Consider the following 12500-nt stretch of genomic DNA (forward strand, 5'->3'; position numbering starts at 1 on the left):
AAAAATGACCATATTTTTTAAAATTACTCTTTACGATTGGACATGGAAAATATGTAGTTTTCTATTCTAATTTTCCTACAGGTCAGTACATCTAAATCTACATCTATCTTTCTTATCCTTTTAAAAAACCATAGGTATCACAAGGATGTAGCTAGTAAAATAAATAATATTTACTACAGACGATGAGTTTATATTTGAGAGCATTAGACTATAAGAAATATTTTCCTAGGAGTACGAAATGATTGAAGGTTAACCTTTTCCTGCCTGCAGCTACCCCCATTGACGAGTAAAATCGTCTGGCGTTAGGAAGAGTAAAATCTTTAAGTGTCACTTTCAGGATTGAGAAGGGTAAAACCCTTTTTAAACAGGATTTTGGATCTTTATTTACAAGGCCAAACAAGGTCTCTCTTTCTAGAAAGAGTTTGTCTTGAGTTAGCAATGCATGAAAACCAACTGGGCGAAACACCATCAACACGATCATCATCATCAAACATGTACAATTATTGTAATCATCATCATCATCATCAACAGCACATCAAAGCCATGTTCACCCTTTCAGTCATCATCGTCGTCATCATCCTCATGACATATGCATTCACTAAGAATTACAACCATGACTATAACAGTTTCTTGTCCTTGTCTTTATCACCTTCAAAAATATGCTCTCAATAGCAATTTGCTTGATGTTGTGCATAAATTCTCAAATGGTGTGGCAATTAGTTCAGGATAGCTTTTTAGCTTTGGCAAAGAGATCAGCAGCTGCTTTTTCAATCCTCTTTTTGTATTCCAATTTCTCATAATTCTTCTTAGGGACTCCTTCCATGCCATACAAGACTCCCCACCAGGCCCCTGCAATCACACCTGTGCTATCACTGTCACCACCATGAAACATGGCTCGGCTACAAAGCTCTTCCCAGGATGCACCAGCCCCAAGTAGAGCATCATAAGCAATCATTGGTGCATCATGTCCACTAGCTCCAGCCCATCCGCGACGATAGCTTAGTGATTTGTAAAATGCATCGCGGTCATTTATTGAGTATTCATCTGGAAACAAAGGATCACTGTTGCCGTGAAGAATTCCCCTTGTTCTGAGATATCCAGTCCAGGAGTTAGTGAAATAAGACCAGTTCTCCTCATTCTCCTTTACATCACGGCCAGTCTCTTTGATGTAACTTAAAGCTCTTGGAAGGGTTGCCACGAGAGCTGCACCCCACTCCCTGACAGGTTTGCCTTGGACAGCGAATGAAGTTAACAGTGCAGATGCCAATGACCCTAGGTAACCTGGAACAATTTAAATGACAGAAGCAATGGTCATTACTTGTAGCTTGCAACTAATGTGTCAAATTAGAGTGCAGCTAAAATAATTTTTAGGGCAGTCATTAAGGGCTAGGGGTCTGGACATTTTCGAATACAGTGTTTCGTATTATCCACCAATGATCCTTTAAGAGCAAAAACTACAAAGTCACTGTTTTCCCAACCAACTTCCTACTTTTCTTATTTTCAAACCCATATGAAAAGTAAGAGATTGCGGTGATAATTTGTATGCTCCCTGACTCTGGATATGGCTGCAAAAACTGGTTTGGTCTTCAAATTGACAGAGCCATTCAGTGAAAAGCTGGAGGAAAATGTTCACTGATCAAAATTAACCACTGAATTTTAATTAATCACCTTAGTTAAAAGCAGACTAGATAAATAAATATTTGGAAAAAAAGGGGTCAGTAGCATTGTCAGAGACCAGTTTGAGAATTCTCAGTTCTTAATGTTTTGTATCAGTTATTCTTGATTTTCCCATAAAGACATGACGGCCATGTTGGTGTCCCAATAAAAAGAAACAACAGCCATGTTTGCTATATGTTTGTGATGTGGATGACAAATGTTAACGGCCGTTAATAACCTGGATAGAACCTCACTTGAGAGATGTTCAAAGGTACCTAATCTTAAGGGTTGAACTCCAAACATTTTCCGATTAGTAAAAGAACTGGATTTATCCAGTTTCATATCCAATTTCATCATTTTATTCCTTATTTGAATCAATTGGATGTTGCTGTGTTTTTTTTTTTCTTTGCGACTTAAAAATTAAGGGCTTTGTAAAACCTCAGGCATTTAGTCAGGATAAGCCAGTTCGGAGTTTCAAGAAATAAATGTGCGAATTGGGATAAAAACAAGCATAAATAATTATTGTCTTTGTTGTGGTAAATAGCTGCAAGAATTTGCATTAGAAATCTTTTGTTGCATGCACATTTTTTGACACTCTGAACTCGCTTATTGATATCAAAACTTGAGCCACCAAGTCTAAGGTGTAAGGTTTAAAAAATAATATTCTTCTTTAGGAACCCAAGATCACTGAACATATTTCACGTCAAATTCATGGAGTATCTTTGACAACAAGGTCACTTTGAGGCATGGTAGTTTACAAGCACTGGGTGAAAATATGATAGAGTTTCCAGGTTGAATGAGAGGCAGATCATAATTAAGTTTCGATAGGTTACAGCATATATATAAAGGCTAATGATATTACCATAGGTGGCATCAATTTTGAAAACCCTGGCAGCATCTTACCATAAGATAGTAAGAGCACTAGAATATTGACTGCTAAGTTTAAAAGTTATATTAAAATTCTATACATACATAAGTACCTTTCTAACCTCATTTATTCATCCATTATTATTCAGTTCACTGTTAGTAGTTCTCCAAAGGTACAATGGTGACACTGGAGGCTGGCTAAAAGCCAAGTTAATGAGTCTTAACTTTTTTTTTCTGGTTCAGTTAATGGATAGGGTGTGAATGAACAAGATAAAACACTGGCAATATCTTACACATGTAGTATGGCCTCCAAACTCAGTAAAGTATAGATCCCAATTTGCAACTAACTACCTGTAGGGTGGTTGTGAGTCATTCGTCCACTCTCAATGCTGACAGCAATCAGATCATCAACTTTTTCTGGGGAATTATACAACAAGCCAATGCACATTGAGCGCATAGCAGCTCCACAACCACCCCCATGGGAATTAAATGGCACCACAAATCCTCCAGGACGGCCAGGTCGTAGCTTTGCACAATTGGTCATAGTAGTATTTCCTGGTGCCCGTCCAGCCATATCTTGCTATGAAACAACAATAATCCAAAGAAAGATCAAGTTAATGATAACTATCAAATTAATAAAAAAACGTTTTTACTGTATATGATTTTAAACAGATAAGATATTTAGTATGTAGAGGGAGGAATTATTTACAGCAGTTGCATGAGCTCTTGTCCACCAATACATTATCAAATGCAAAGATTATAAAGTAAAGGAGACTGTAAAGTCCAGGCTAAATATTGCCAAACTATTCATCATCTTGTGGCTGTGGCCAAGACATGCCACATTATCTGATTCCAAATGGTCTTTCCTGCCAGATTTACAATGAGGTCTTTGCCCTAATCATCCAAAGTAACTGTGGAGATGGTAGGTCAGGAGGAGGTGTGATGTTACTTCTCCCTTTGCCTCGAAAGGATAACTGGCAAAAAGAGCTCTACAACCACAACCTAAGGCTTTAGATCACATATGGCCAAGGTATTTACTCAAACCTTCTTCAAACAACATGGCTGTACTGGTACACGTGATTCTATGATGTTTGTATTGTCTGTGGGTATGACCATGAAAAAAAAAAGGCATGCAGTTGATTTCAACTTGGGGGTGTTCCCAGTTCATGACTGCATGTAAAACGACTGGAGCTTATTCAGAAGGACTCACTCACCGTCAGGCCTTTTTCTGTACCTCTCTACAATTGGGAAAACTAAATCCTACTTCTGCTCTCAGCTCTTTGACTAATAGTGATCAGGGTTCTATCTAGGATTTATCGTTTGGGGGAGAAGTCCCGAGTGGCCGAGGGCCACGAGCTTCCTAGTGGGGTCCAGGGGCATGCTCCCCAGGAAATTTTTTTAAATGAATATGCGCTGAGATGCAATCAGGTGCATTTTGAGACACAATTTTGAGAAATGTTACAGTAGCATTTTATTTTATTTTTTAGTCGTGACCACGTTCTGACAATGTTAAACTGAGCTCCGATTTTTCGAACGTGAACAGAAGAGTTACCCGACACGTCTAATTCCACAAATATTTTTACATACTTGTTGACTTGTTAGTACGTGAATAAAATAAATAAACTCAACAACGGCACTTTCCCATTTCTTACCAATGCTCGTAACTACTGCAAAAATAATTAATTCTAGATAAGTGTAAACCTGTAAATAAAAACTGACCACGGTAGATGCTACTGTTAACTGACAATGCGTCTAATCAAGTGTGAAAAATACTGGTAAACAAATCATGGCAATTGATCTTTGGAAGATCTCCCTGATCAATTCAGGATCTAAATGTACTTTCCTTCTTTAAAAAGTTGAATTGAAATTGAATTGAATTACAAAGCCAGTTTGCGCTTCTTTACACTTTTGTAATGATCAACCACTGACTTCAGGACATAATCTGACAACTGGTCAGGACCTTGGATGCAATTGCGCATGGTGTGTTTAAGTGCATCCGCACCGACCCTACTGCGGAGCCTTGTTTTAATTAGCTTCATGGCGCTGAAGGAACGCTCAACAGTGGCTGTTGTCACCGGTAATACATTTACAATCGCAGCTACCTTTGCCAAGTTCATGTGCACTGATCTCGTTATGTCTGGATGATTTTTCCGGTATAGTTACTTATATACTGTAATGATAACAATATTTTTGGGGGGGAAGCTGGGCATTTTGGGGGGGAAGCTTCTACCCTCAAATACCCTAGATAGAACCCTGGTGATTACTTTAAGGATCTGCGTCCACTCCCTACCCCTAACCCTAACCATTAAAAATGCTAACAGTTAAGCCTAAATATTGTTTGAGGCCTAATTAGGCCTACGCTTAGCATTTCTAAGGGGTTTGGGCTTTTTCAACACTAGGCTGATTTAGCAACAGAACGGGAGCGTCAGTGGCGATGTCGTGGGCAGCAAAACTACCAATGAGAATTTGGAATAGAGAAGAAAAGAGTGGAGTCTACTCTATTCTGAATTCTCATTGGTGTTTTTTCTGCGCGCGCCGTCGCCACTGACGTTCCCGTTCTGTTGCTAAATCAGCCTACCGTAGTTATTCGGTTATAAGGCGCACGGTTTTTTACTCGGAATACCTGAAAGGTATCCGAGTTATAATCTGGGCAGAATTTAGTTTTCTGTGCAGCAAATGGACAATAGAATTACGAGGCGGTGATTTCATTGGTTAAAAGGCAATGTACTACACCCCTTTGAGCAATACATTTGACCTCCCTCTGTGACGAAACAACTGCAACAATAACAAATAAATTAAACACAGCCGAAGGAGAAGATTTCCGATAGCGAGAGACTTGAAACAGCCTCTCGTCCTACAGAATTCGATGAAAATCGGAATTTATAACCTGCAGTGGAGCAACCAAATGATGGGTTCTATGTTGGGACTTCAGTGTGACTCATTTTATTTCGTTTGCTGATTCAAAGCCCAACTTCCACGAGAGGGCAAATGACGCAATGCGGTGCAGCTAAAATGTGAAAATGCTGGATTCAGCCTTCTGGAATGTTATGAATGACATATTTACTCTAATCTTGCCTGTTGACCGCATGACGAAATCGCCAGTACAGAACTTCCAGCAGCGGTATGTTAATCTGGAACCTTTGCAGCTGGATACCAGTATTAATAGTTAGGGTTGTACCTACCCGGAAATGTTTGATCCATTTCGCAAAATAGTAATCTGACCAAAATTACTATTTTGCGAAGCGGATCGAAACTTTCGAGGCAGGTACAACCCTAGTAAGTGTAAGCCCTTCTTAGAATAATATATAAAAAAGTTCTGTCCTGTTCTGGAAAAAAGCTAATGTCCATGAAATTAAGATAGATAAATTTATATTTAAAAAAGATTAATTTGTTAATTATAATATTACCAGTATAATAAATTGAAGAAATGTATGATGTAGTAAGCTATTTTACAAGGATAATTTCATTTCATTCTACTGTCTTGATCAGATTGATTGAAATCAAACTTTATTGTAATGATGTGGGTTGGTGTCTTTGATCCCATTCATGTGTTAAGTAGAATCCAAAAGGCCCCTTCCATTCTAGCCTGTGCACCGCTGCCTCCTCTCCGAAAAAAAAATCTGAGAGAAGTGTAATGTATTGATAACCTTTTAACCGGAAATAACTCTAGTTTTCATACCGGAAGTTTACAAAATCGCGGGCTTACTTAGACCCATGGGAAATGTGAAACCATGCTCTCTTATGTGCCATGCGAGTGAAGTAAAGTTTACTGTTGTGTTTAGTTTAATCTGTGTGATTCGTTGGCCATCGATACGCAATCTTTACATTGGCGACGAGGATGGGATTCGTTTTGTGAGGTCGGGGATATTTTGGGCGTCATTTGCGTAGAGGATCTGAGTATTTTGTCAGGAGGATAATGACAAAGAGTGCACCTTCGACTTCGAGTACACCTTCGACAACACAAACACAGCCAGTTACCGCGTTTGTTCCTCTTCTTGATGTGGCCAGTCTTCCTCCCTTCAACCCGAAGGAAGACCCGAACACTCTCGCCGTTCGTTGGAAGTTGTGGAAGCGCTCATTTAATTTGTATTTGGTGGCTAAAGGGATAACGAAGGATGAACAGAAAACCGCGTTGCTGTTACATACCGGAGGATTGAACTTGCAGGAACTCTACTACACGTTAGTGCCCGGAACGGATATCGTATCTTTCGATGAGAGTATGGTGTTGCTGGATGGTTTTTTTTCGCCCCAGTTGAATGTTCTGTTCGAAAGGCATCAGTTTAGGCAAATGGAGCAAACTTCGGGTGAGTCGGTTGATCAGTTCGTTTGTCGGCTGCGACAGAAAGCGATCACCTGCGAGTTTGAAAAAGTTGATGAAGCGATAAGGGATCAGCTTATTGAGAGGTGCAGGGACTCCAGACTCCGCCGTAAGTTCCTGGAAAAATCAAACGCAACCCTGAAGGATTTGCAAGACCTAGCTCGTGTACATGAGGCAGTAAATATGCAGGTCAAGGCCATGGATCAGTTAAGCTTGTCAGGCCAGGTGAATGCTGTCTCGTTCGGCAGACCTCAAAATACGGGGAAAGGTAAAGAGACCGCTCAAGGCAGAGGTAGAGGAAATAAGTCTGGTAAACATTCTGGTGGTTGTCATGGTGCAAAGGTGATGAGATGTTTCCGTTGTAATTACAGTGACCACATCGCACGTGATCGGAATTGTCCAGCTCGCAACCAAAAGTGTAATTCGTGTGGGGAGGTTGGGCATTTTGCTATTTGTTGCAAAACGAAGGAACGCAAAGCTCCTTCTCAAGATTCTGAAAAAAGGAAAGCCTCCAGGGGCAGAGCATATCAAGTGTTAGAAAATTCAGCTACTGGTGCCCAAAATTACTATGCGTTTGCAGTGGGAGCTGGTGAGTTTGTAGGTGGTAGCGAAGTTGATTTGAAGGTTGGAGGAGTTGTGTTACGTGCAGTACTTATTGATTCTGGCGCTTCGTGCAATGTGATTGACCAGACGACCTGGGAAGCGATGAAGAAAGAGAATGTACAGTGTGATTCCAAGAAATCAAGCAAAAAGTTGTTTGCCTATGGTCAAAAGGAGCCTATTGAAGTGATTGGAACATTTGTGTCTGAAATTGTGTGCGGGGCCAATGACAAGTCGTGTGTTGATGAATTCACAGTTGTTAAGGGTCCAGGCCGATCTCTACTGGGAAAGAACACAGCGGAGAAATTGGAAGTGTTGAGGGTTGGTCCCATGAAAGAAGAAATATGTTCGTTAATGACAGAGGGCAATGGTGCTGATATTCGTGAGAAGTACGCAGAAGTTTTCACAGGAGTTGGGAAGCTGAGGGATTTCCAGCTGAAGCTTCATGTCAGAGATGATGTCACACCTGTCGCACAACCGGTACGGAGGCTACCATTTGGACTGAGAAGCAAGGTTGACGAGAAGTTGGACGAGTTGTTAGCCAAGGACATCATCGAAGAGGTGTCACACAAACCTACTGAATGGGTGTCGCCATTGGTTGTGGTCCCAAAGGCAGACGGTGATATCCGGATTTGTGTGGACATGCGCAGGGCGAATATGGCAATAGAGAGGGAGAGACACCCCATCCCCACGCTTGAGGAAGTGTTATATGATCTTAACGGTTCAACTGTGTTCTCAAAACTTGATCTGAAATGGGGTTTTCATCAAGTGGAACTGGATGAAAAATCGCGCGATATTACAACATTTGTTACACACCGTGGCTTGTACCGATACAAACGTTTGATGTTTGGAATAACATCAGCGCCCGAAAAGTACCAGAAAATAGTTGCTGATGTTTTGCAGGGGTGTAAGGGTGTGGCTAACTTGGCAGATGATCTCATTGTACATGGTTGTGGTATTGAAGAGCACGACAGGAATTTGCATACTGTTTTAAAGCAGTTGGGAGAAAAAGGATTAACTCTGAATGGAACGAAATGTCAGTTTCGCCTTCCCAAGCTAACCTTTTACGGTCATGATCTGAGCAGCCAAGGTGTTACGCCCAGTGAAGAGAAAGTAGCTGCCATTATGAATGCAAGTCCTCCGAAAGATGCTGCAGAGGTCAGATCATTCGTTCAGCTGGTGCAGTATTCTGCAAAATTTCTCCCCAACTTCGCGCAAGAAGCAGAGCCGCTTAGGAGTCTCCTGAGGAAGAATGAGCCTTTCGTTTGGGGTGAAGCACAGGAAAGGTCGTTTCAGAAGCTAAAAGAGCTTGCTGCAGGGGCCAGCACACTTGCATACTTCAGAGGGGACTGCAATACACGAATCATTGCCGATGCAGGTCCACACGGTTTGGGTGCGGTGTTGACTCAACTTCAAGATGGGGAGTGGCGAGCAATCTCGTATGCATCCAGGAACCTCACTGAAGTAGAGCGAAGGTACAGCCAGACGGAAAAAGAGGCATTAGCCCTGGTATGGGCCTGTGAAAGGTTTAACATTTATGTATACGGACGCCAGTTTGAACTAGAAACCGACCACAAACCGCTTGAGTGCATTTTTGGCAGGCTCTCTAAACCATCGGCGCGTATAGAACGATGGGTTCTAAGGTTACAGGGTTACGATTACAAGGTCGTTTACCGTCCCGGAAAAGCAAACATTGCCGACGCACTTTCGAGGCTTAATCAAGTCAACCCCAAAGACACAAGCGGAGAGGAGATTGACTTTGTTATGGCAGTCGCTCAAGGAAGCCTACCAGTGGCACTCTCGGCTAAACAAGTGGAAGAAGTGTCTGAGAGCGATCCAGAGATGGTTAGCCTGAGACAGTACATTTTAAGTGGGGACTGGTCTCAATGTAGGATGTCTGCGTATTTGTGTGTCAGGAACGAGCTATGCGTGTTAGGAAAACTTGTCTTACGTGGCACTCGAATTGTCATACCGGAGGCTCTAAGGGGAGAGGTCCTACGTCTTGCTCATGAGGGTCACCAGGGCATCGTAAAGATGAAGGCACGCCTCAGAACAAAGGTCTGGTGGCCAAAAATGGACTTAGACGCCGAACGAGTCTGCAAGTCTTGTCATGGATGTCAGGTTGTAGGGGAGTTACAGCCTCCAGAGCCAATGAAAAGAGTGGAACCACCTACCGGTCCTTGGCAGGATATAGCCATAGACTTGATGGGTCCTCTTCCGACGGGAGAAAGTTTGTTGGTAGTCGTGGACTATTTCAGCAGATTCTATGAGGTGGAAATCATGAGGTCGACCACGTCCAAGAAAGTGGTAGATGTACTGGCACAGATATTTTCAAGATATGGATATCCTTTTACTCTCAAGTCCGACAATGGTCCTCAGTTTTGCTGCGAGGAGTTTAAGACGTTCCTCTCAGACCACGGAATAGAACACCGGACATCTCCTCCGCTGTGGCCGCAGGCCAATGGGCACGTCGAGAGACAGAATAGAACGCTTCTAAAGGCTTTGAAAGTGGCTCACGTTGAAGGAAAAGAGTGGCGGGGAGAACTTAATAAGTTTCTGCTCGCGTACAGGAGCACACCACAAGTAAGCACAGGAGTTACTCCTGCTTTCCTCATGTTCGGTAGAGAATTGAAAACTAAATTTCCAGAGCTGAAGAGAGCTAATAACCTGTTGAATGAGGGTGTAAGAGACAATCACTGGAATCACAAGTTGATCCACAAGGCATATGCTGATAACAGACGAGGTGCTGTAGAAAATCCTGTGATGCCTGGAGACCAAGTTTTACTAAAGAACACGAAAACGTCTGGTAAGCTTGAAGCAAATTTTGAGAGTGAACCATACACAGTGCAAACTAAGGAAGGCCGTGAGGTGACTGTTCGGTCGAAAAAGGGCGTGGAATACAGGCGGAACAGTTCTTTTGTTAAACATTACAACCCACCAGAGGATACACAGGAGTTAACAGAAAATGTAAGTGAAAAGGCTGTTAGCTCAGCAGTTGGAGAGGCTGTAAGCCCAGCGGTTGCCCCAAGTACCTTGGAAGAAAGTACAGTAACATCACGACCCAGCCGGACAATCAGAATGCCGGAGAAATACAAGGATTATGTACTCTATCAAGTAGACTCTGTTGACGCATTGAACCTGTGTTGAACTTTGGTAGACTTCGTTTAAGTTTAAGGATTAGTAGAACTGGACAGTATCCTTCTAGTTGCGCAGTCCATGTGGAGCGGTTTTTCGTACTATGTGTTTTGTTGACATTTTCCTTTCACTATATTCTGTTTCCAAAGAAAGGAAGGGATGTAATGTATTGATAACCTTTTAACCGGAAATAACTCTAGTTTTCATACCGGAAGTTTACAAAATCGCGGGCTTACTTAGACCCATGGGAAATGTGAAACCATGCTCTCTTATGTGCCATGCGAGTGAAGTAAAGTTTACTGTTGTGTTTAGTTTAATCTGTGTGATTCGTTGGCCATCGATACGCAATCTTTACAAGAAGGGTCTGTGATTTACCGTTGTTAATCATGTTCAATACCGCGTGATTTTTCCTGGAATGTATGGAAAATGTTGATTGGGTATTACCCATCTATCATTACATCATTGAAACAACGAGTTTTAATTGGCTTTCATTTTGTCTCTCCCCATCAACACCGTAAGGGATTTTACGATGAGTTCGTGTGTACTTTGTGCATGGTAAAAAATACGAATAAAATTTGTTTTGATGGTCAAAGAGATTTTTCTTTTAAAGTACGAGGGGAATTGTTATCTATGGAGTGTAAAGTGGAAATCGATTCTACATACATTTGTAGGAATTGAAAGCGCTCCTGACGAATCTTCACGAGGTAAATATTGCACGATTCAAAAGATTGCTCCGTTGAAAACGTCCCAGGCTATCCCCTTACCAGTCAATATAATCTCAATGCCTTGCTCGGACCAGCCTAGCTATTCTCAAGAACAATCTATAAAGCGTGTTGCCCTGGAAGACTTGAGATGTGTACATATCGAGGAAAATATAAACAGCTCATTGGCAACGATCGGGGTTGCTCTGAAGATCAGAGCCGTACCCGGTTGGAAGACTTGCAAAGGCATCCTTTCCTTTAAAGAGTACTTCTGTGCTATAAAGCCAAGGAATCTTAAAACTATCAGACGCTCTTATATGCACTTTTGGAATCTGCCTCATTTACCACCGTTTTGAAAATTTAGCTCCAAAGAAATATGATTTGGTCACCGTAGATCACTCATTAATTTTTCCAAAATTATTCCGAAACAAGATTACTAATGGTAAATTCTGAGAGTGACGGTCTGTACACCGCCTACTTCCATTCTTCCCTGGAGCGCATAACATTTTATTTAAAGTTCAAGTAATTTTTTATTAGTGTGGAAGAAAAGTGAAGCAAATTAGCTGAAATCGTCTTTACTAAGGTTAAAAAGCTCATTAACATGCTTTCGGACACTTTACAGCAAAAACGCAAACCAAAAAAATTAACTAAGAAAAAATAGGGGTCAGGTCCATGGACCCGGTCTAAAAGGGGGGGTCCTTTCCCCCTGATGAATTTATTTGCAATTGTTCACCGGTACAATGGACCTTTTAGCTTGTACGTTTTGTTTTCCCATTTCAGACCACGTGATGTTACCCTAGGGAACAGTTTCTTTCAAATGTCGTCTTATACACATGCATATATATGCATAACTTATGAAAAAACGAAAGGAACATTCCCTTGGGAACATCACGTGGTCTGAAATGGGAAAACAAAACGTACAAGCTAAAGAGGTCCATTGTTGCACGATGTTCACCGGTACATTATCCTCGTTTGTAAATGAGCAACTGGCTGCAGAAACATTTACTTGTTTTGTTCCGTACTTGCCAAATGAAAAAACTACCTCTTCCAAAATGTATCACCCTACGTCTGCGCCATATGGTATTTCGAGTAAACGCTTAAGGAAGCGTCTTGTTCAAGAAAAATCTGTCTTTGCTAAAATTGGGGTGCGTCTTATGGATCGTTTTCACGTGACGTCATCATTTTCTAAAATCTAAAACTAAAGAGCCACGAAAGTTTTTATC

The 12500-nt window shown here is 41.5% G+C and overlaps 1 protein-coding gene across 1 annotated transcript in view; it reads right to left on the reverse strand.

Annotated features, from left to right (window-relative positions):
* Positions 1-11: 11 nt before the first annotated feature.
* Positions 12-12500, reverse strand: part of LOC138059175 (ADP-ribosylhydrolase ARH1-like) — a 14299-nt gene continuing 1810 nt past the window's right edge. Inside the window, exons 2-3 of the mRNA XM_068904709.1 lie at positions 2875-3103; positions 12-1281 (exon numbers count right to left, since the gene is read on the reverse strand). Of these exons, the coding sequence (XP_068760810.1) occupies positions 722-1281; positions 2875-3103 (789 nt within the window). The 3' untranslated portion in view covers positions 12-721. The remainder of the gene's footprint in view (positions 1282-2874; positions 3104-12500) is intronic.

Source organism: Montipora capricornis, chromosome 8, assembly GCF_036669925.1.
Source record: "Montipora capricornis isolate CH-2021 chromosome 8, ASM3666992v2, whole genome shotgun sequence".
Classification (NCBI taxonomy): Eukaryota; Metazoa; Cnidaria; class Anthozoa; order Scleractinia; family Acroporidae; genus Montipora; species Montipora capricornis.